We start from the raw sequence: 24,977 nt of genomic DNA, 5'->3' as shown, positions 1-24,977 counted from the left end.
GGCCGCCCCAGGGGAGAAGGCGCCCGCTCCGCCGGCAGCGCGCCAAGAGACCCGCTCCTCAGGGCCGGCCTCGCCTGACCCTCACCGGCCGCGCTGCAGCGCCGGCCCTTCGCGCCGACCAACCTGCCAGGGGCGGAGCCGACGGTGCGGCCGGCAGCAGCGCGCGGGGGGACCGCCCTGGGAGCGCGGCTCGCCCCGTCCCCTCCCGCGTCGGTCCCGGCCATACTCGCCGCTCCCGGCCGCACCCAGCCGGGCGTTCCGGCGGTCGCCAGGCTCCCGTGAAAGGTGGCGGCCGCGGCCCTGTTTGGTGGTCTCGGGGATTTGACGGGGTGCTTTTGAAAGAGGAATGGTTCGCGAGGCGAATCCCGGGTGGTGCCGGTGGCTGCTCTTCCCGCCCGGCTCTTTGCCCTTGAGGGTCCGCACAGCCCCGGGCTGCCCCTGCACGCCCGGCCTCGGCTGCACCGGCCTGGACCCGGCATCCTCGGCCTGTGGGCATCATGTGTGTGCAGTGTATTAAAAACATACCAGAGAGAAAAGGTTGCCCCTCAGCAGCTGCCTCGCTCGGGCAGTGCGAAGGCCTGGTTGGGATACAATACCGTGTTTTCCTTTGTCCTGCAATACAGGTAGCTCATCCGCCACTGCTTATGAGAAATAGCGCGTGAAGGTTTATGTCTGGCTTTTCCCTGGTTTAGCACTGGCTTGTACGTGTTTGCCCAGCAAGAACACTGTGCCCATGTCTCAGCACGGTACCAAGGCTCCCAAGGGTGCCAGCACCTCACCCGTGTGCTGCTGGAGGTACCAGCACTTCCCAGCACTTGGCTGTTCTGCCTTCAAGATCTCCAGAGGAATTCAAGGTAGAGTAGCCATTCACTCAAATACTCCCTCTATTTTCAGTGTTGGTTTTGTATCTTGCAATCTTCCCAACATAAATGTAAAACATAATACATTTTTTATCTCTCATGCCCCATGTTAGAAACAGACACTTCTATCTCTTCTCCCGGGGCGGTATGGTTGTAAATATGATGGGTGATGATCATAGGACATACATGGGGCTTGGGATGCAGGCAGAGGGTCTTTTGCCATTGTGGAATATCCTGCCTGCTGAGATTGAGCACTGTACTGGAGCAGTATGAAGAGTTACTCTGAGAATGAGCAGTAAGTTGTATTTCCTCTAGGAAAGGAGGCTGGAAAACTGATGTTAAGGAAATCACTCTGGCAACGTTCTCATGTTATGAAGAAGTGTCTTGTCATGTTAATTAAACATGCCAAAGCCAAAACTGATAAAAGGATGATTCAGTTTTACACAGTGGATGAAAGAAATTATTCCCTTTTACAGAGTGAACAATAAAACTGTGGAAATCATTGCTACAAAGAATATGGGAGACTGAACACCTTGCTTCAGATGTGGGGTTTGATGTTTACAGAAGCAACAACAAAATACAGAGTCGTTTTGCAGATACAGTTTTAAGCCAGTATTAGTTATCTCATTCTATGCAAAAGATACAATGTTGAGACATTAGAAAGAGATTTTGAGTGATTAATTTTCCTATATCTCCCTCTTGCAGAGGAGTTACACTTCCCTCTGCACCCTGCAAGCTTCTAGGCTTTACCCCATATGTTACCTGCCTACATTTGCTCTACTCTTACAAAAACTTTCTTCTTAGAACTGGTCATGGCAAGGAAAGAGAAAACCCTTACCTGAACAAGTCATATGACACCTTTGAAAATCAATTCAGGGAAAACTGGTGACAAGGACTGTGTAGAGCCAGCTCATTTGTTTGTTCTGGGTTTATTGTCATTTAGCTAAAGTGGATTTGAAGTGAATCAACTTTAGTGCACAGAAATTGCAGCATCATAACCAACTACATTTAAAAGGGGTATTCTTTAAAGCCTGGAAACCAGTGTGCATAGGCAAGCTTCTCTGGAAGCTTCAGGATTAGGCCGGGGAGGAAGATGGTTGGAAGATTTGAATATGAATTGTGTTGGAGTATGTGAAAGGAAGAATCTTAGTTATGGTTCTGCTTGGGGCTTGGTAATGCCATTCCAGGAGCTATGTCTGTGTGTTATGTACTGCTCAAGTAATTTAAAAGCTAAGGTAGCTTTCCCTGTTGAGACTATATATCTCTCTACTCTAGGTTGTACAGTCTATAGAAAAAATCAAACCTCAGAGTTGTTTTTCATTTTGAAATAGAACACTGAGATCTGTTCCAAGGGACAGCAGGAAACTCGCATAGTTTCAATTCATAAATAAAAGTGATACAACCTTGCTTCATGCAGATGGTTGTCACTGTGGGTTTGACTCAGGAAACTAATTTGTGCACTGCTGAGATATTCTTTCCTTAGATACTGATGTGATCAGTTATTGAGAGGCAGCTGACCTACACAACCACTTTCTAGCCAGGAGCAAGTGAATGATGGGTTGAATACTGCCATCCCCTGGCTGGCTGCACAAAAAACTCGTTCAACTTAAATGTCTTTAAGGTAATATTAAAAAGTACCTGGTGGTTTGGTTTGGGTTTTTTTAAAGTGTTTAACTTCCCTGTCAGGACCTTCTAATCGGCCTGTGTGGTGACGGATTTAATCCAAAAGAAAGTTACCTCAGAAGTACTTCTTACATAAGTGAGTGATTTTGCTTAGAGGGAAAGAAAGAAAGAGAGGAAGAGAGAGAAAAAGAAAGACAGGAAGAAAGAAAGGAAGAAAGTTAGTTCTTAGTCCAACATGTAGTTTTGGCTTTAAGAAGAATTAGTTTTCTAGAACATAAGCTGTCCAGCCATGGGAAATATGATAATTTATAAAGTCCTGAATGCACAACCCTTAATATAATTCTGTTTTATAACATTTTGGAGCTATGCTTAGACTGTGTATTAGTGGGAGATTTTTTTATATGGACACAGAGATCGAAGTTTCTTGGTTGCTTCCTCCTTCTAAAGTCTGCTCTACAACCACCCAACCCAGCTGACGCTGTGAGTCGCTCGTGGTACTGAGAGGCAGCTCGTGATGAAGTCACAGGAGTAACAGTGTGAGGTTCTATTTCTGGCTCAGTCACAGACGTCCTGGGTTACCAGAGGCAAATCTGCTAATTTTTGCTATCAGGCATACAGACAACCCAGCTGCTTGCTGGAGTGGCTTCTCCTCCTAGCACCAGTGAAGGAGTGAACTGGAAGCACGTTGTGCTCTAGGAGTCTCCAGCAAATGTCCTGGAAAGCAGTGGCAACTGAACATCTCTGAGCAGGGCTAAATGTGGAGATTTTCAAACTCGTGTGTGAAGATGGCATGGGAGAAAAGTGGGTTCTTTGAGAGCTTTGTTCATTCTCTCTCCCTCATCTCAGAAGATTTCCATGAAACTTTAAACATATTCTTGTTAGGTACTGACATGGCACCCAAGTGTCAGAATAGAAAGGAGTTTAATTTAGAAAATGACAGCACACTCCAACACCAACTTTACTAGTAAAACCAGTGTGTGACAGATCTCAGTGCTGTGCCTGATTCTGATGTCAGCCACACCTGTATTGTGCTGAAGCAACTCATTGATAGTGACCAAACTATTTGCAGTCACCAAACCAAACCAAACCAACCAAGCAAACAAAAACCCAACTGAACCCAAACCAAACAAAAATCACCCAAACAACAAAACCCAACCAAATCCAATCCAGAACTTGATGTTTTCACTGCAAGGGTGTCTGGGGTAAATTATATAGGTGGTCTTTTCCAATTAACAATTCTGTGATTCTATGTCATCATTGATTAAAAGATGTGTAATAATGCAGGATGATGTCAGTGTAGGAATGATTAAAGAATTAACTAGTAGCTAGTTTAAGACAGTGTATGTTGTTCTTTATTAACTACAACTATGCAAGAAATACACAGCAATCTTCTAGTAAAGAAAAGTTATGTTCAGAATAGTTCTTACAAATGACTCAACTGCATAAAATATTTGCTTAGAGAAATTCAGTCTGCAACTGTAATAAAAATCTTTTTTTATATAGATAACAAAAATCCCTCAGAGGATTCACTGGTAGTTTTTGCAGTGATAGCTTTTGAGATAGAGGAAACTAAGGAGTACATAAACAATATAAACTTGATTGGGTTGGCAGAAAGGGTGAAAAGAAGGTGCAATTTAAAGTATTCATTTTTAGTAATCTTAGATCATAGAATAACAGAATGGGTTGAGTTGAAAGGGACCTTAAAGATCATCTAATTCCAAACTTGCTGTCATGGGCAGGGACACCTTCCACTAGACCAGGTTGCTCAAAGCCCCATGCAACCTGGCTTTGAACACTTCCACTTCCTGCTGGTGACAATCAATCTTTTATTTTAATTTTTTTTTTTTTAAAGACAGTTTTCTTTTGTCAGATCCCTTTATATGGGAGAAAAAATAACAACAGAGAATCTCACACCAACCATCTTCTTCTCCATGGATTGAATTGTGCTGTGGAAGGCTGAGGTCATCTGGTGATTCATTTTGTCATGCAGAACAATTCTGTAAAAACTTGCCCCAAAATGAGTAACGGAAATGGGAAGAATGGATGAAAAATACCAGTGCTCAGAATCTTAAGCTGAGGTTTGTCTTGTGCAGACAAGCAAGGAAAGCAAACCTCTGCAAGAAATATCACCCTTTTATTATTAGAAGTCTTCTGTTTCCAAGCATTATTAATATATGGCGAGTTACACCCATTTATCTTTTTTTTTCTGCTCCCTAGTGATTAAATGGTTTCTTCCTACCAAGGAAATACAAGACCAGAAGTAGCTGAGCTCCTGGCAACTGATCTCTTTTATCTCTTTTATTGATCTGGGAATCCTCCACTGGATCATCAGCAGAGCATTCTTGCCAAAGGCAGGCTAAGGGCCATTTGATATTGTTCTGTTGCATGCACTGTAAAAAGATACCGAATGTAGGCTTCAATTTAGGTGGGGTTTTTTGTTTGTGAGGTTTTGTTTGTTTGTTGGTTGGTTCGTTGCTTGTTCTTTTTATTACAAGAAACACAACAGCAACAGCAAACATCCTGTTTTAGGGCAAATCACTGCTACTCCCTTCTTGCTGCCCGTTATCTCCTCACTCCATAGATCCAGGTCACTGCTTTTATCTCACTTCCATTTTCTTCTCTTCTGTTTCCGTGCTCTTTTTCTCTTTTCTCTGGCAGTACCTCAACAAAACCTGAACTAACTGACCCTGTAAATCTCATTAATGGTTTTCACTCTGTCACTCACTTCAGCACCAATGCACAGGGCTTCAGAAGCAGAGCTCACTATTGGGACGCAGTGTTTCTGTCCAGGTAGTGCAGTGAATGAGCAGCAACTGGTGGATGCATCCGATCCCTGTGGGAACACGTAAAGGCGAAGGGGAGTGTCCTGCATGCGCCTGAGTCACTTTTTAAGCCACATAAATGGAAATAAGGCGACGCTGTGTGAGTTCAGGCCCCAGCAGGAGCAAGGACCGCCGCCGGGGCAACGGGCCGGTCCCAGGAATCCGCTTTTCCGTGTTTTTCCTTACCGGCCCCCGCACTAGCGCACCCGCGGCGGGAGGCGCCCCCGGCGGGCCGAGGCGGGCGGTGCCGACCCCCAGCGCTGACCGCGCCCGCCGGGCGGGCCGAGGCCCTGGGCCGAGCGGGGCGCTGCTCCCCGCGCTCCCGCTCCCATCCGCGCCGCGGGGCCCGCGGGGCGCATGGCCACCGCTGCGGCGGGACGGCCGGGGTGACCGCGGCTGCAGCGGCTGGGCTGCGCGGGGCTGGCGGGCGCGCTAGAGCTTGAGCTAGACGGCGCGCGACTGGAGCTGCTGACGAGTGCTGGCGCAGGTGGGCACCTGGACTGCCGGCGGGGGCTGCGCGAAGCCGGGGCGCTGCCTTTGTGCCGCCACCGAGGGCCTGCTTGTGGCCGCTGCTGGAAGGGGAACCTCACCGCCTGCCTGCGCCTCTGCCCCTACAGCGCGCTCCAGATCGCCGCCTCCCGCCGGTAAGGGGCCGGGGGGGCTCCCGGAGGGTCCGCGCTCGCCCCGGCTGTCCTGTCTGTTGCGAACGCGGGGGGGAAGGTGGAGAGTTTAGTCTGATGTCTCTGGTTGCGCCCCCTCTCTCCCCCCAAAGGCACGGACCCTGAATCGTAATTTGTTAATAATTTCTTAATAATTTATTTAGTTTATTCAGCGCGTAGCGATTCCGAGGGCCTGGTGGTATGCCAGCAATTGCTTATAAAGTCTAGGTGTTAGTCACCAGCAGTTTCTTATAAAGTCATAGGTGTTCTTTCAAGTCATGAAGGGTCAATAGTCTTAAAACTCTTCTGCTCAGGTTCCTTTAGAAATGAAGTTACAGCACAACGCGCAGATGTGGCTGCCACATCTGTTCTTTGCAGCCAATTTATTTTATTCATTTATACGCTCTCGAGTATTTATGTTGTCTATATCAAAGAAAATAGCGAAATCACGAATCAAATATTTTACCCGGTTGTGCAGCAGTTGTTAAGCAAATTAGATAAGTTTTGACGTTGATATGTGACATTATTTGTTTTAAGATCTTGTTTTCGATAATGCACTGCCACTAAACTAAGGTAAACGCTGGAAGGGCTGCAGCGGGATCAACATGGAGCAGTGCTGACCGAGCTCTGCCGACCGTGCTGTGTCCTGGGATTCCCGTTTTCTGCCAGTATCTCTCAGCCCTTCCAGGGAGTGCCTGACTGTTCGCACGCACCAGCATGTTTTGCCGCTCGGGGGGTTGGGCTTCGTTCTTCTATTTTTTTTTTTTTTTATCACAGTCAGCTGTTCACGGCAGCACATGACATTTCCACCCAGCTGGGCGGTGGGTTATTCGGTTCTTGGGCAGCAGCCTGGGCTCACTGGCACTGCCAGTCCGCTGGGTTTGTCACTCATCTGCCCCAGCAGGTCACTCACCCAGTGCTGCCTGTGCCCTTCAGGAGACCACAGATGAAGTGACCCTAAAACTGGGCAGCTTTGTTGTGCCATAATACACACAGTGGTCACAGGGGAGGGATAATGGCAGTGGGAAGGCACAAACAGTGATTTAAACGTCATTTAAAATTCCCAGAAAAGGTGGTGTGTTGCACCAGTATAAACCAGTCGATTTTGAGCAAAAGAACTAACTAACGTCACTGTTCTTTTAGCTTGAAACAGTGTATTCCCTGTGCAAGGCCATATTTTGTCTCTATTTGCACAGGGTGTTCTGAACATCACATTGAAGTAGGCTATCAGGAAATTAAATAAATATGAAAATAAATCCTTATTCCTTGATACATTATTTGGGGATTTTTCAATGTGTTTTCTAGTAGGAGAATGGTGTGTATGAAGGCAAGAAACACAAAAAGAGAAGTGTTAGAGGGCAGCTTAAGTAAATGGTAATTCCAGTGGCAGGAGGAGTGGGGCTGAGCACAGCCAGCACTCTGGGGACAGGGGTGTGGGTGGAGCTGGCTGGGCAAGGGCGGGTTGGCTGACTCCACACTCCATCAGCAATTACTGGGCACGGGCTGTCATTCTGTGGCAGTTTCAAATGTTATCTGGGTAGTACCTGGAGACACCTCACCACCCTCCCCACGCATTTGTGCACACACAGGAAAATCAGGCAGTGTGGGTTTAAGGACTGTACAAGACACGTGGGAAAAAAAGTTTATGCCCTTTTGCTTCTGCTTGGTTGGGCTTTCTGCCCTGGGCTCTTCCAGGGCTCAGGACAAGTAGGTGTAGGGATCTGTCATCCAGTAGCAAATGCACGTTCCTGTGAAAAAACATCAGCCGAGCAAGCAGTGACTTGTAAATATTTGCAAATCATTTTGTTTTGGACATGGTTGCACCATGTGGGTTACATGTAGATCTGCTGTTTAGGCAGTTTAGTTAATGCTTCCAAAATAGGATAAGTTTCTTTACCTCCAGCTAAAACTCTCCTCTTGGATGTTTTTACTTGCTTCTTGCTGCCTCCATAACACTGCTCCCTGATGTACGAGTGCCTTGCCACAGGAAAGTCTTTCTCTGCAGCACAAATGCACGAGTTGTGTGTAGCCTTTAAAACTCTGCTTCAATTTCAAAATTTCAAATTTAGACTTAACCTCCTCTGCATAGTAGTGCCTGGACATAAGTCTTCTCTAGAGGCATATCCATGTGGATCCTCCTGTTCTAACACAAGCAACAGAGGAAGGTTCAGTTGCTGTCGGAAGGCCTGTGATGACATTATCTACATATTTCTTCTTACAAGATAACTTTGGCTGGTGTGTTGGATCAATGTCTCTAACTGATGACTGATGATCAGATAATTTCATGCAGACGTGTTTTGAGTCATGGTAATTTTCATCCAGTAGATGAAAATGTAAAAGGGAGATTTTCACCCTGTAGATGGATGCTTGTGTGGTGTTACATAAAGATCTTCGATGATTTACATATTAAAGTTTCAATTCCTGCTGCTGAAAGGGCCTGTGGGCAGAAGAACAATTGCATCAGGAATTATCTTCCTTAATTTTTCATGTGTTTTCACGTTCACAGTGTCACTAATAGGACTTCTTTTATGTGTTTACTTTAGACTTGTTATACTTTTCGCGGATGAGCTGGGTCATGTCTCCCACTGGAGAGCCATCATGGCAGGAAGTCTGGCTGGCATGGTTGCAACCATCGTGACATACCCCACTGACGTGATTAAAACACGGCTCATTGTGCAGAACCGACTGGAACCATCTTATGAGGGAATTCTTCATGCTTTTTACAAAATTTATCGTCAAGAAGGACTCCGTGCTCTCTACCGTGGTGTTTCACCAGCTATATTAGGTAAAAATAAAAGGGAAGTCACTTCATTGCCTGTTGTTTGTTGCAGCTGTGTAGTGGGTTCACTTGCTCACTTGATTTCAAAAGCAAGTAGAAATGTTTTCTTGTAGAAGATGTGTAGATTTACAAGGCACTGCAATACTGATTACCTCTGCTGCAGCTTTATTCTTTCAAATCATGACCATGTGTGTAGCATTTTATGTATCCTCTTTACCTTTTTTTATAGATGATAGTAGTAGATATAGGTAGTAGTTGTGCTTGGATGCATGATTTTCACTATTAAACTCTTTAAATATATACACACACAGAGTATTCCTAATTGCTGTCTAGGTGTGAGAGTGTCTCCCAAGCGGTTCAGCAAAACCAGTATGAGCAAGCAGTGCATAACTGATGTGAAAGGTTAAGATTAGTTGTATTCTGTCTTTACTTAAAATGACATTTTAATTATTTATTTACTCTCCATAGCCTCTAAAAATGCCATTTAACTTTGAGTCCACTTTTCCACAACGACACTACAAAAAATGCCTAACAACAACAACAATAATAAATGTATAATCCCACTATAAAATTGATGAGAGCATGAAACAAGCAAAAGAGACCAGAATTATCCTTCATGAGCTTGACTGAAGACATAGCTCTGTTTACCTATACAAGTGCTAGGGTTGGGTTGGACTGGGAAAGAGCTTGTCAGAAAAAAGGTAACCTGGAGAAAGAACTGACCTGTCATGAGTCTAAAGCAGTTCGGTCTGATAACATGCAAGTTTTAATATGTAAATGTATGTCCCTAACTGCACATCTAGATGCTACAATATGGGTGTTTGGTGGCAAACCATAGACTAAAGTTCTTCAAAATCTGGATTGGGTTTGAGGAATGCAAGGTGTAAACTGGCAGCAACTCCTCCCGTCTTTCTAGGCTGTGTGGTGAGCAGCTCTGTTCTCTTAATGTACAGTGTGTTGAGATAAACCTGTCTTGTTTGCTTTCTAGGTGCTGTCCCATTTTCTGCAGGCTCATTCTTTGTTTACATCAGTCTGGACAAAATCTGGCAAGAGCCCATAGTTCGGTTCACTCCTCTTCAGAACTTCATAAATGGCTGTGTAGCAGCTGGTGTGGCCCAGACACTTTCTTTCCCCTTTGAGACTGTCAAGAGGAAGATGCAGGTACAGAAAATTCATGTTACCAGTACTTTGTTACAGGTGCTTGTTGCAAGAGCTTGGGACAAGACTAGTGAGGTGATCATGAGTGCTGCTTTACTTTTCTTACCAGGAGGCTACACAGACTTTGGGTTTGGCTTTGTTGGGCCTTTTCTTTATTTGGGGTTTTGTTGTTTTATTGTTGTTGTTGTTGTTTTGTTTTTAGTCTGGATATTATTGTTACAAGTGGGTTGTTATGCTTTTAACGTGGGTTCAAGTACTACCATGGGATATGTGTGTACTCTCAGACTCTGTGTCTGTAGCTTTATTTCTTTTCTTTTTCATAGTAGTTCCATCGGATTCTCAAAGTTCAGAAGTGGCAAACCTTCTGCGAAATACAGGCTGAAAGTTTGCCAGCTGCAGAAATTCAGTCCCCTTGGTAGTAGGCAGGAAGATCCATGTCATTTTCAGAGCCTGTGTGTCTGCCATTTATGCCTCACCTAAGTTCTGGAGACCACAACAAACTTCCACAGCAAGTATTAAGTCTGAAGGGTCATAACTGTCCTTATTTTTATTTCTGACTCCACTGGTTAATGAGGGACTTAGCAGCTGCTGGTTCTGCTGTTTTCCTGAAGCATCAGCAACATGAGAGTTACTGTATCTTGTGATCCTTCCTCCCAAAAGTTTAATAATAATAATAATATAAAAAAGACCCAAACCCCACAGAACAACCCTACCCCCCAGCTTCCATCTGACATAATTCACTTGATGATACTGACTTTTCATTAGAACTTCATCCAGTAGAGTCACAGTGAATAGTTGTCATTGTCTGGTGGCTCTCTGACTGGGGCACATGAGTTTGATTTTTCATCCTGGTTCATGGGACTGCAGATTTATGGGAGTCTTCTGTGATCTTATAAAAAACCCAGTCATTTGGTGTGACAGCATTATGCAGGTCCCTCTCCCCTTCATCAAGTTTTAGCCTGGTTGACAAGCCACAAGGTAGCAAAAGGTCAGTGAAACTGTGAATTTCCCTCTCCTGCTCCCCGAGTTCCCCTTTTCAGGGCTTAGATGTCATGTCACAGAAGCCTTCACTGTCTCTCTCCATCTCATAACAAAGGACCTCAGCAGGAGAAGTAATGGCTTTTATTAGACCAGCTCATGTAGTTGATGTGTCCAGAAGTCAAGTTTTAATCTGAGGCCTTTCATTAGGTATCTTATAAAATGTCTCAGGTGAGAGACATTTTGAGCACAAAAACTTGAGCGTTTTTTTCCTGCTGTATAAGTGGGTCTAAGAAAAGCAATTACTCCTCACAAGTCATCTTTTCCTTTATATCCTTCAGCTCACAGCAATACTGTTGCCCTAAAGAATAAAAGAAAAGAAAGGCATTTACTGTGCTGTTTCCCTTTTAAAGTCTTCTGTTGATACAACAGTTACTTGGGCATTCAGTTTTTGGAATCAGTTCAAAAGTAGCTTTCAGCTGTGACTGGTGTGAGGTTCTGTGTCAAGCTGTGGCAGGAAAGTGAAGAAGTGGGACGGGCCCATGTTTCATTTTCCTACCACTAGGCCGTGCTCTTCCACCTAAAGGATGCTTAAGTCATCTGATCAGCACTTCCAGAAATAAGGGAACTGGATTTACTGCCTAAGTATGTAGGAAGTGGAGATGCTAAAAATACTTTGCGTGGAAAAAAAAAAAAGGCTCATCAAGAGAGGGTTTTTTCCCTCATAAGTACATTGCAACAACTGAATAGTTTTTGTCTGAGCTTAGAGAAACACCTCCTGTTCAGTGGTTTATTCTGAAGGCATAGGAGAAGGCAAAGATGTCTCAGGAAAACCAGCTTCCTAGGTGTGAAATTCTGTAATTTGTTAGATACTGGAAATTATTTAAATCGTGGAGGCTTGATCAGAAAAGAGACCTGTTGCAAATCACACCACAACTGACACCAAAAGCTCACTGGAACTCATGCAAGGTCATCCAAGAAGTTTGGTTTTCACAGTTAGCACCAGGGTACAGCCCAGCTTTGCAGGGATCAGCTCTGCTTTGCCCTTACCTCCTGGTCTGTTCAGTTTGTGGGGTGGTGGTCAGAAGAGAGAAATGTCTAGTACAGCACCAGAAAAGATATCATGTGAAGGGATGGACCTAGAAAGGGGGAGAATAAAGAATGGGGGGAATAAGAGCTCAAGACAGTTTGGAGTTCTGTAGAAAGCAGGGAAGCAGATACTTCTGATCAGTTTTTCTCAGACATCTTATTCTGATCAGCCTTCATTCAGTGATTCACCTTTCTAGCTGATAGAAAGAGGGGATACCAAAGCCTTCAGCTCCCCTGGGCCTGGTGTGTGTGCTCTGCAGTGAACAAAGGGAAGTGCTGGCTTTGTTTTGGAGCAGTGAACGCTGGGTTTGTGTATGAAGAGCAACCCAGCACACTGAGGAGGTCACTATCAGGTTCCTCTTCCCTCCCTTCTGTCCCACTGATCTAACAGATGGAGGGAGTATGTTACAAAAGAAGACTTCTCCAGTGAAGCTGATGGTGATGGGCAACAAGGGAGTTGTAAGCTAGTCTCAGGAGCTTCAAAAAAAGAGGAACTAGGACACAAGGCAGTCTTCATTGATTCCAGGATGGAGAACAAGCCTGGACATCCAGCTCAGATCTTTACCTGATATGCTAGGCAGTCTTGAACAGGTTAGCTCCATCCAGCTCCTCATCTGGACAATCTGTTTGATTTGTTTGCATAGACTAGCAAATTAATTCTGCAATGGGAGGAAGGATAAGGTGCTATTTTTAATCTCCATTGTAATAATTTTGTTTCATCCTTTCTCATTCTACGTATCTGAATCCTACACTTCTGACATCAGCTGCTTCTGTCACTGGCAGCTGTGGGAGTAGGAGCTGACTGTCAGTGAACAATTCTTCCTCTGTGCTGTGGTGATGATTTATGATGTCAGATTTGTTCTGTAACCATGGCTCCTTCCCCCTTTGCTGTTAGAATTGTCTTTACCGGGTTTGCTTTTTTTTCTTTACTAAGATGTTATATTTGTTAAATACATTTTAATGTTTTTCTTGTAAGAAATGTTAATCAATGTGAGCGAGTCTTACTGAATATGTGAGTCCTGTATGTTGTGTTTATCCTAATTTTATTCCTTTGTCTTCCTTTTTTCACTTTGCTCCTGATTGGCATGTTAGAGAATTCAGAGGTACTGTATGCATGTTTCAGCATGGAAATATGGCTTTTGTTGTGCTTCTGTAGAAGGGGATTAGTGAAGGAGAGGGTTATTCAAAGGCATGTTCCATATTAAATGTTTTCCTGGTTCACTTTTATGATGTATCTGTTTCTGAACAAAAACGTACTGATCTTTATATCCTGCTGACTGTTGTTCTTGGCTTTCCTTCCTTAACTCACAATATCATTTTCTTTGTTAAATACAGTTTCTAAGCCATATTCAAATACTGCACCTTTAACCTGCAGACTGGCATACAAGAACACTTTTTTCTTTTTCATTTTTTTTCACCTTCAGCAGGAAAATCTCTTCTTTTGAATGAGTCTAAGGGAAGCACTGGTAATATGTTTCCACTCCCCCACATCATCTTTTTGCCTATGATAACATTCATAAATGCCTGTTGGACTGAGCTGTGGCATTTCAGTAAGGGAAGATGAATTTAGAGCTGTTACAGGCTGTACAGAAGATTATTATTAGGATGGCACCAATCCCAGGCTATGTGTGGAACTGAAAATCTACAAGCATGCAAATGGTCAATACAAACCCAATACTCAAGTTTGGCACTTCCCTCTGTGCTCATGATGTGCAGAGGTGGGCTCAGATACCCCGGGGTGTCACTTCTCAGCCTCCATTCCAAACTGACCTGTGATTTTGGTAGTTTTGTAAGGCAAAATGCACAAAGATGTCCCCAAAGTTTCACAGATATTCTACCAACTACAGTTACTCCTCACCTGCTCAGATGAACAAACTTTGCATGGTTTTCAGAAGCTCAACCCTCTCCCCATATTTTGATGGTATAATTTATTTTGATATCTGTGACTAAAACTTGTCTTAAACTCTCCTTCACCAGTAAATGCTACTCAGGTATAGTTTTGCTATAAAACCCTTGCAATACAGAATAAGCATACTGTTAGTACACTGCAGGATTCAGTGGTGCTGACTTTTGCAGATTTTTGGTGCTGACTGCACTGCATCCTCAAGCTGTGAGGACATCTCTGTGGGGAAAGCATTATTCAGTACTGATCTTTCTCTTTTAAAATCCAGGCTTTGACTTCTCTTCACTCCCACAAACAAACAGGCTCACTGTTCTTGGTTAGTGTAGACTGTTGCCATGTGTCACCCAAGAAGTGGCCTCTTTTCAGTGACAAAAGTGAATCAGTTTGGCCTCAGCTGCCTATAAATCTGCAGTGCGTTTTGGGGTTTTTGTTGGTTTTTTTTTTTTAGTTTTTTTGGAACATGGGGTGCTCTGCAAGTGTGAAATCTGTTGTAAATGCTATGAGTTCTTAATAACCTGGAGAAAATTAGGAAGTTATTCCCTTTGTAAGGTAGCTAATTTAAAGTAAAAGCCTCTCCTTAAAAGTAGTAGTTGTTTAAGTATTTATTTAAAAACAGTCCCCTGTGTTCCTTGCATGGTAAAAGTCATGGTTAGAACCCAGTGGCTGGGTTATGAACAGAGTTTTGGAAAAGAAAATGATAAATGGTCCTCTTGCCTGCTGAGATGAGGAGACAGTGCTCCTGCTTTGCTTAAACATGAGTAGCTTGCAGAGAGTGCTCTGTCTTTGGGGATGGTCTCTGGGCTGGCGTGGCAGCCTTGGGAAGCTCACGAGCTGTGGCGTCGCTGCTGGTGGTGAGATCTGTGTTCTTGTCAGCTGGGAATATGAAAGTTATTGGAGTCATGACCTGATTTAAAAATAAGAAATCCCTTTTGGGTCATGTGGTTCACACGACATCTCGAAAGCATACGTGCTCTGAGTCTTTGAGCAGGGAGACCCTTTAATAGTAAACAGCATGGGAGCCTTGAAAATTTTGACCACACAGAGTGGCAAGTCCCATTGTGTGGAAGTAAATAAGTAGCAATATTACTACTTCTATTATGATTTCCTGTGTAAGTAAGGCTTATGTGGTTGCTAGCTGCCAGTCCTTGTCCTTGCCCCCAATAACTTTTGATCCTACTGTCCAACTTCCAACTAAACTTGACAGAAGAGTGGAGATTTCAGATATATTAACTTCCTTCAAGTGTTGTGAAAATAAGTGCACAGATAGGTGAAATATTTTGGAGTCTCATCTCTAAGGGGAGGCTACAGTGTGAGTTCTTACTTTTTTTACTTCTCCCTATGATCTCCCCTTCTTCTTGCTGCTGAGATTCAGACATCAGCCAGGTCCCCACATCCTGAGTCATGCTTGAACTTGGGACCAGCCTGGCTCCTTTGATTACCAGCAAATAGGTAATAGATGTCAGATTCTGGTTGTGGCAAAATCCATTCCTTCCTTCTGGTTTCTGCTATGTCTAAATGCTTTGAGCTACCAGCATTTTCTATTGTTTTGTTGATGTTGCTATAAAAATATTTTATACCACTTTCTCTGAAGCTGTTGCAAAATAGTGCCCTACTGCTTTGGGAAGTATTTGGTCCAGTAAATCGTTGAGACAATGCCTGAAAAAAGATAGAGAGCATAACATGGGCTTTGCTTTCTGTAACAGCCTAGATCAGCTTTTATGCATCTGAGCAAACCTCAGAGGCATTTCTCTTAAATCCCCAGACTTCCATAGGAGAGAATCATGAAGACTGTCTGTTAAGTTGAAACACTGAGAAGTATTAGTAGAAAAACTGAATAAGAGAAAAAAAATTGTAAATCAAGAATTGGAATTAGGGCTGGGCTGATCTAGCAGTGAGGTCTGCCTTGTGACAGCTCATGCTATGAAAATCATCTCTAACCCTGTTCATCCAAGAATCTGTGGTGTGATAATTATGTAATGCTCACCCTGAAGCAGAATACAGCAGTAGCTTACAGCAGTAGCACTGCAACACAGTGGCCTGCTGAAGAAAAGCAGGAAAACACTGCAGCCGTTTGAAATGCAGGAAGCCTGAGGGAGGGCAGAATGCAATTCTCTCCAAATGGTTTTCCCAGGCGCTGAAGTGGCCACACACTCCCAGTCCTGGATTTGGTATTCCCTGCTGAGCATGGCTGCCAGCCTCTTACAGCCTCTGCAGCCCTGTGATCAGTGTGGTGTGAGTGAGAGCTCTTTAATCTGCTTTGGGCCAGATCAGATGGGTTAACTCAGCACACCGTTTTAAACTCAGTAAGCTCACCCAGCTGGCACAGCCTGACACAGGTTGGGTTTGCTGCTGTGCACACACAGCTATTATAGCCATCACTTTCAGCCAGGGGACAATAATGTCTCTGGAGGTACAGCTATCACTGTTACCCCAACATGAGTACTTTTGCATCAGTTATACAGGACAGTTTTGTATTCAGTTGTCTGTGCTTGTGACATGTGACGTGACTAATTATGCAAAATACTCCATAAGGAGGAGCTAAAACTTGATAGACACTTTACTTTTATATCTGATTTATTTTGATTTGATGTAGGTCCTTACCTCATCCACCAGTGGCTGCCAGGCCAGTGGAAATATGTCCTCTAGAAAGCTACAGTCCTGTAAAAAATTAATTTTCTCCTCAGTTCCTACACAGGCATCAGAAGATGCAGGAAGTAGCATTGCTGTCCACTGTGTGAAGTGTGGGACCAAGCTGGTCTGCCTAAAGGTTTTGCACCATTAAATAAACTAGTGCTAACGTGCATGAAAATGGTGCACCCATTTGTAGGGCTTGAACTGAACCATCGTGAGGCATTTGGAAACCACCCAGAGGTGCCCATGAAAGGTGTTTGCACTACCTTGAGGAGAAAGACTTCTGTATTAAAGACTTCTGCATACCACAGGTGTTAAAAGCAGGGAAAGCTTAGATTCAGTAATAAAGGAGGGAGTGTCACAAGCCACGAAGCCTCAGGGTACAACAGGCTTGGTGATAATGGATTTAAAGCAGAGTCAGACTTTTTTGCTCCCTCAGAAAGATGAGATGATTTGGCCCCAGTTCAGGTTACAGAGGACACGGTGTTCCTAGAGTGCAGGAAGCTGGAGGTCAGCAGCTGTGCTCTGCTCTGATTGTATCCTGATAGTTGTCATGGTTTACCTTCCTACGTGCCTGAATACCTTTGGGTGGACTTTAGCCAGAGGTAAGTCAGCATTACCAAACCTGACACAGAAAAGACAATGACTGCTAAGTAATGCTGACCTCCAGGAGGAAGGATTGATTAGCCCAAGAGAGTGCTTTTCTACCCAGTATTAATACTTATTTGCATTTTAATTCTTTCTTTTTGGAATGGAATTAAATAATCTTTCAAGCATTCAACCTTCACTTGAGTGAAATTTCTGATGACTGGAGTGGCATTAACTTGAATGAGAACTGCAATCTTTGTCCTTCCTTTCCTTTGAACTACAGCTGCACTTGCCCTTTGCATGTGCCCTTATTAACCCAGACTGCAAAGACTTCTTCTTTTAGCTTCCAGATTAAGAGTGTGAACTCTTGAGCTGTGTGTAAAGTGTCTTCCTGTACCTTTTTTTTTTAAATTGATTAGAAGTGTAAGACACCTGAATCTGTTGAAAATACAGAAGTAACAAAGCAATTTTACTCTTATCTACCATCAGGGTACCATACTGGTGATGGCAGCTATTCACTGTTACTTGGTATTTCATATTCTGTGCCAACAAGTACTGCTTACTCAAAAAAGAAATAGTAAATATTTGTACCAACAAAATTTATGAAGAGGGAAGGGGAGGGAAGTACTTGAATTGAGAGGGAAGTATTTTCAGACAGTTTCTGATACGTGTAAATTCAAATAATTGCAAACCAAAATGTCCCAAAAGGCCAGTGAAAAGCTTTTCTCTGCACAGGAGAGGGGCTGGGGGAAGTCACTGAAAGGGTCTGTGAGATTAGTTCCCAAAATGGGATTATGTTGTCCTAGCAGTCACCTCGTAATGCAGACAATGGGAGAGACGGTGTCGGAAGAGTCTTCAGGTAACAATTAACTATAACAATTAACCTGAGTTTTGTCATGACACTTCATCGTGATTTAAATATTTTATTTTAAAAAAAAGTGAGAGCAGGTAGTTGGGATTTTTTTTTTGGTATGTGTCTCTCTTGGGTTTAGATTGCCACTGTGGAACAGAGTGCTGACTTTGGGGATGTATTGCAGTGACTTAGTAGATTTGGTGGCCTCTGGATATGAAAATACTGCATTTGTGAGAGAGCAGATGGAGCCAGTTCTGCATTTGATGTGCTTTAATCAATGCATTGCCCATCAGAGGTAAAGGGATAAGCAACTTAGCTGTGCTACTACCATGACTAACACCTTGGCACTGTTATCAGCACTGGGAGCTGTATTGTATCTCCAGCCTCCTGCAGTTTGAGACAGCAGTAATGGGGGGGAAGGAAGTCTTTAAAAGTGCTCATAACAAGCAGCAGCCCATAGCATCAAGGGGTGTCAAAAGAAAAGAATTCAGGCTGCTTTGAGGTGTGTGAAATGTCTCTGTCGTAAACCTGACCTTTTTGGTGTGAGATTAGCTGTTTGATTTGTATGTCATAGTGGGTTTCTGCAAAAGAGGTAGAGAAACTAGTTTGATCTGTTTTGTTCCTTCCATTTCTGGCTCTGTTGCCATGGGGTGGTTGTGAGGATTGCAGTGTGGTGGACGTGCTTAGATGATGAAGAACCACCCAAAACCCACAGTCATTGTTTTCGTTAAAAACAGTGCCAAATGAAATTCCTGGGTAATATTTCTCTTTTATTAATGCATTTTAACTTTGTTCAGCTGTGTTCCAAAATACTGAAGTTTTAACTACCCACTGATACAGTTTTTAGGCTTCCTTTTGCAGTAGGTGATTCTGAGATTCTGTGGACAATAGTTATTTAAATACTGTGTATAGAGTCCTAGAAACATACTGTTTCTGTAAGGCAGAAAGACTGGCAACACATACTTCACAGACTGAAATCTTGAGAACGACTCTATCTGTGGTGAATGTTGCTATAAATAATTTTTCAGTAAATCTCTTAAGAGGTCAGTGTCTGTGGGCACATTGGAAATCTGGGTGTTTGGCTTACCTGTTCCTTTTTAATTGTCTTCTAGCAGTGTTTACTCTGTGCAGGATCTTGCTGAAACCTGCACTGTGCTTGTTGCTAGTTTTGGTGGAGTACTGTAATCAAAACCTTTGATATGTGGCTTTGCAGTGTATACAGTAATGAAGGAGATTAAGTCAAGCTCATGCAGTTAATTCTGGCAGGCCATGCCCTGCCTACCACGAAGGGACTGAAAAAGGAAGGGAATTGTGTGTTAACAGCATTCCTGCCTTCCTGAAACATTTCAGAAACTTGTCCCTCTTCATTTCTTTAACTTTCTTTACCAAAAAAACTCGTGGAACCTGACTGACATTCCAGAAAGCAGAACAGGCTTTTGGATCCAGCTCTCCTATGACTGCTGCTGCATTTTTAGGAATACTTACATAATTTGAGTATTCTTTTAAGCATTGCTGCTGCTAATATCACCATTCTTAGTGGAATTGGTTGCTAAAGTCTCAGACACAGCATTCAGCATCTTCTGCAGTACAGACATGAAAGTCTTTGTGCAGGAGGTGTTTCTTTTGCCATAAGAAGTATTTCACATACAATTCAATCATGCACAAAAACAAAATAAAAAGAGAAAAAAATGATGATGTGTGGATTTATTTTTTTTTGTAGACAAAGAAGACTATGCTGTTAGTGTGTGGGGTGATCAGGGATTTTTTTTTTGTCAGCTTATAAATCTTAGCAGTAAATTTCCCAGTAATGCAAGGGAATGCAGCAACATTTAAACTATTTGATTAGCAATTTCTCTTATACACCTAGAGCATGAGTTTTGATCTCTTTGCATTTCCAGCATCTCAGTTGCCAAGTACTTGAAATGCTATAGCTGAGGCATCTAGAAAATGTCATCACCACTTGTACATTTATGAAAGGCTTGCTATAGGCTTAGCAGCTCTGAGAAGCTGTAGATTAGTCTGGCCAAGGAGGGAAAATTTGCTATACTATATGGTGTTTCAGATCAATGTGGGGATAATGACACTCATCAATGAGTTCACTGTACAAGTCCCATTTCTATCAAACTTCTGCCTTATGATGATCAGTTTGCACCTGCAAGTCATCAACCTGTGTCCTGGGGTCCCTGCACACCCCTGACTGAGAAGTGACATTTGTTTGAGTGAAACCCTGATTTGCCAATGCAAAATAAACCCATGGCTGCATGTGCACAGATGGATGAGGAGGGGATTTTTGAAGGTCAGGTTATCCTGTCTGTGCTAACGCAGTAGGAGATTAATGAAGAAAGGATTTAGCTGTTAAAAATGACCAACTACACTTCTTCCATGTGAACAGACACGGTCTGTACTGCAGCTGGAAACGTAGCTGCAGCCCAGCAGGATGCTCCCAAGCTGACTTTTACCAGTCTGTATGAACTGAACATGTTGATATGGAGCGTGGGCACCAGCTGCTGCTCTGCAGCCCTTGGTGGGCTTGTACAGCCTGGGCTGAAATCTCTGTCCTTCTCTTGCTGCTGCTGCTGCTGCTGAGCCCATAGTACAGTTCACCCTTCTAATTGCAGTGCAGACACAGCCTAGGCAGCCAGAGGTGAGCCAGCTGGTTCCATCAGTTACAGGAAGGCAGAGTGGCATCAGGGACCAGCCCCAGGCTTCCCTCTCATAGGTGCTCCACTGCCAGGGATGTGAAATACCTCCCCTCAGACCTGAGCAGCTGGCAGACGTGGGTCTGATGGGATATGTGGCTCTGGTTAGGACGGTTTGTCTTCACAGGGGTGGGATTTATCTCATGACACAAAAGGAAGTGCTGTGTGAAATTACTGTTCTCTTTCATACCTATCAGAGAGTGAATTGCCTCCCTTTTTATTTTATATTTTAATGGAAAATAGCTGATTCTTTTGGGAAGAATCCAGATCAGTCTGTTGAAACCTGGCATTGAGTGTTCCTTATGTACCAGAATAGAGAAAATAATTAATTACTTTGGTTTTCCTCTGCTTGTTGTAAATCCCCCTGGGTGTCTCTTGGCAGGCCCAGAGTCCTTGGCTTCCCCACTATGGAGGAGTTGATGTCCATTTTACTGGCATGGCTGACTGTTTCCGGCAAACTGTGAAGAACAAAGGTGTGCTTGGACTTTGGAATGGACTCACACCCAGTCTGCTCAAGGTAAGGGTTTACTTTCATCCCAATCCAGTACTATCTTAAAGTAATCAAGACAGTTTTGGACAGTTGGGGTTTTAAAGTTTGTGGCATTCCTCTGTACTTAGTAGCAGCTCATGGACGGCTGATCTGTGACAGAACAGGTTAGAAACCAGCCTTGGAACTTGTTTGTATTGTATTTCTCCAAATGTAAGGTTGGCTTCTAGATGTCATTACTTTCAAGCTCATTTGAATGTTCTTAGCCAAGGGAGTGCTGCTAACACACAAGGTAGGAAATGGATGGGGGATTGCAAGTGATCCACTTAGAACAGCTAAAGGAGTTCTCCTCCTCAGCTGAGCTCCAGTAATTTGATATGTTGTACTGGGCTGTAAAGAAAATTGTGTTTGTGTAAGCCACTTCCCCAGAAGTCCAAAGCAGCACTTTCAGCCAGTTATTTAATACATGTGTATTGGTTACTACAGCCCTTGCTGAGTTGAAAGCATGAAATAAAGCACAGTAACTTAAACAGAAGGTAATTTAGTGTACATAAATATGTTTTATAGTGCTGTGATGAGGATTACCTACATGGAGTAATACAGGTCAGCTAATGAGTGCTAATTGAGTGACAATGTGATTGATTGTGATGGGCTACCTGTGCCTGCCCTACCTTGACTGGTACAAAGCCACACAGCACCAGAGCTGCTGGTTCTGCATGGGAAAAAGAAGGAAATTGTTCAGTCACTCTGCTGTGTGTAGAATGAATTCCACATTTCCTACCAAGATGTGCTCAGGGGCTTAGGTATTTCACAAGTTGTAATAATCTATAGTCTAGCATAGACCTTGTTCCTCACAATATTGTTATAATTAGTTATAGACCAATAATAAACTCCTACTTCTAGCATGCTGCAGGTGCCAGCCTAGTTTGAAGTGAGACTGATTTTATATAAATGAGGACAGGTCTATTAGCAGATCAGATTTGAAGTTCTACAAGTTTCCTTTTTTAAAACATCTAAGCTATGAATGCTACTAGTGAGTCTAATATTGCTTTTTTTATTATTATTTTATCAGATTGTCCCGTACTTTGGTGTTATGTTTAGCACCTTTGAATTCTGCAAGCGGGTCTGTCTGTACAGAAATGGTTATATTGAATCTCCTTTAAATTACAAGCTGACTCCTGGTGTGGACCAGAGCTTACAGCCACAAGAACTGAGAGAATTAAAGCGCTTCCGAAGGGAAAATTTTGAGCCAAGGAAATCGGCTCTTGAAAACTGATTTCAGAGTGTCCACTGCAGATATACCAACTACTTTTCTTAAGGAACTTTGCAAGAAAGACATACTGAGCTACAGGTACTGGCGTTTCAGCAGATTGCATGGTTTTAGCACTGAGACACCTGTGACAGAAAAGAATAAACCTTGTATTTCATTTGCTGAATGGATATAAACAATTTAAATAGCAACCACATACTGAAGAGGAGACTTGCAACCAATTTGAAAACTCTCTACTGCTGGAACTTGAAATGGCATTATTTTAGGTGTTTTTTAATACTGAGTAACAACTTGAGATTAAACCAATTGCAGAAAGGCGAGAGAACAGAGATGAGATTATAAATTGTATCTTCAAAGCCATTAAGAAAATTCAAATGGTTTTTTTTAAGCAATCTGAGATACCAAGTCAGCCAAACATGATAAAACAAACTAGAATCCATGCAACATGCAAGAATTTCTACTGAAGTCTCCAGGTTTTTTAGTGATACTGTGTGGACATGGCATTCTGCCAAGCCAGAATTAGTCTCAGTTCAGTTACACTCCCAAATCCACACCTCAGTTTTTGAGACTTACTCGAGAATAATAATTGTGTGTGAAACTCCAGCACAAAGATGAAAACATGCTGCTGCAACTATGCTTTTGCTAAGAGAGAACTGTAATGTGCAAAATGGACTGCAATACACTGGAATGACAATCTTGCAAACTTAAGTGCATACTAGGAAATCTTCCTCCCTTTCTTGTGTGTTGCTTCTGCACCTATGTGAATTATTTCAGTTTGAAAAATAGTTTTCCTGAAGTTCTCTAACTGAAATATTTCCTGAAAAATGCAGTTCTTAGGTGTGTTAGGTATTTCAGAGCCACGAGCCTTGTCATGTTGTTTTGGTATTCTTAAAGCTCTATTTTTATATTAGACCACTTTTTAGTTTCACTGCACAGACCTAGGCCTGCTGTGCTGCCCGGAATGTGCCAGCAGAATAGCACCGTGCACACCACCTGTGATTGCTCCACTTTAACTGCTGTGATCCAGGAGCTGCAGACAGATCCTGTGTGTAGGAGCTTCTCTGCAAGACCACGAGGTTACTGCCAGTGCCAATGCAATTGATGGGAATCTGACCAGCCTTGGGAGGTTTTGGACAATAAAAGATCATCTGAGGACCTGTGATATTGCTCCAGTTCCTTTGTAGAAGTTCAGCTATGGAACAGCCCCGTCCCAGTGCCTTCTGATAGAAAACCCAAACCCCATGTCCCCGTGGGAAGGTGGCTGTGCCCCCTGCGGCGTGTCCCGCAGGCTCGGGCTGTGGCAGGGTGGGAATCACGGCACCTTGAGAAAGTGTGTGCACATCAGTTCTGCTCCAGCCCAAGCTGCAGCAGTCTGGGCTCAGCACAGGGTTTGCTGCTGCTCTGCACAGCTCCTTGTGGGCATTTTTGCACTGTTTATAACCCCTGATGGGTGGAAATAAGTAAATCTCAGAAACTGCTTGGTTAGGACAAGTCACAGCGGGATGAGGCATTGGCAGATCCAAACAGGAACAGTCTGTGACCATGGAGAGAAACTTGCAGAAAGATTTGGGATACCTGTAAGGCCTGCCCTGCACCTAAAACTCATTGTTGATGTATCCTACAGCTGAGGATGGTAGAGAGCAGATCTGGTGGCTCATGAATCACACTGAGGCTGTAAGTGCTTTGGCTCTAATCAAGCTGTCTAGTGAACATGTTTCTCTGTGCCTCAGTTTCTCCATCAACACAGTGCAGGTAATAATGCTGGGACTTATTGGAGATGTATGAATAAGATATGACTTGTAAGCGTTTTGGGAAGGAATGGATTTCTTACCTTTTCCAAGCATACCTGTATGTTTTTTACTAATACTGTATTTCTAAATAGATTTAAAGATTGAACGATGGGTGCATATGAATGTCTGATCAGCTCTTCAAACCTCATAAGAGTCAAGTGAGTCAAAAAGTTACCTCTAACTTGTTTCTGATGTGCTAATACCACCTTTCTATTGTAATGCACTCCTACGACCTATAAATCACTTACTAACCTTTTATCAACCAAGCCTCTCCTTTGTAATCACATCTGTGCATGATAAACACCCCAAAAGGCAGCACTAATATTTGAGACAGCTCCAAAAGAAAGCACTTCAGCAGTGGATCACTAACATGTGAAATGGTGTGTGATCATGGACAACCAGTGAATAGCAAGGCTGAACTCTTGGGTAGGTGAAGTGTCACTCGAGTGACATTTGGATGCGGCGGTGCGATGGAGGTGGTGGGTGGTACCTGGTGGGGGGTGTGTCTGAGCGCCCCAACTGAGCTCAGCAGTGATTGACGGAGGGAATCCGTGCAGTACTCGGAGGGAATCCGTACACTGCTTGGATCTCGGTGACTCCTGGAGCATCATGTGTGCAGGGGGGACAGTATCCTGAGAGATCTCGGCTGAGGTTCAGGGAGTCGGGGCAGTCGGATGTGGGCCTGTTCATGGCTAGGATGGGGATGAGCCGTGTGGCCGGGCCGGGGCCATATATAGATATAACCCTGTCCGCCCGCGGTGCCGGTGGGGTGCCCCATGTGGGGCTCC

General features: G+C 43.6%; 2 protein-coding genes across 2 annotated transcripts in view; both read left to right on the top strand.

The window, feature by feature from the left end:
• Positions 1-5,384: 5,384 nt before the first annotated feature.
• On the top strand, positions 5,385-23,561 carry SLC25A43 (solute carrier family 25 member 43). Its single transcript, XM_029959194.1, is given in 6 exon segments — positions 5,385-5,702; positions 5,705-5,949; positions 8,508-8,749; positions 9,732-9,904; positions 21,025-21,159; positions 22,202-23,561. Coding segments are annotated over 6 exon segments (1,317 nt in total). The 3' UTR covers positions 22,406-23,561.
• Positions 23,562-24,297: 736 nt separating this feature from the next.
• The window catches only part of SLC25A5 (solute carrier family 25 member 5), a 2,968-nt gene continuing 2,288 nt past the window's right edge, over positions 24,298-24,977 (top strand). Inside the window, exon 1 of the mRNA XM_029959193.1 lies at positions 24,298-24,347. Within this exon, the coding sequence (XP_029815053.1) occupies positions 24,298-24,347 (50 nt within the window). The remainder of the gene's footprint in view (positions 24,348-24,977) is intronic.

This window comes from Manacus vitellinus, unplaced genomic scaffold (assembly GCF_001715985.3).
Source record: "Manacus vitellinus isolate BGI_N305 unplaced genomic scaffold, ASM171598v3 scaffold_19_pilon, whole genome shotgun sequence".
NCBI lineage: Eukaryota > Metazoa > Chordata > Aves > Passeriformes > Pipridae > Manacus > Manacus vitellinus.
This window is presented reverse-complemented; position numbering and strand designations above follow the sequence as displayed.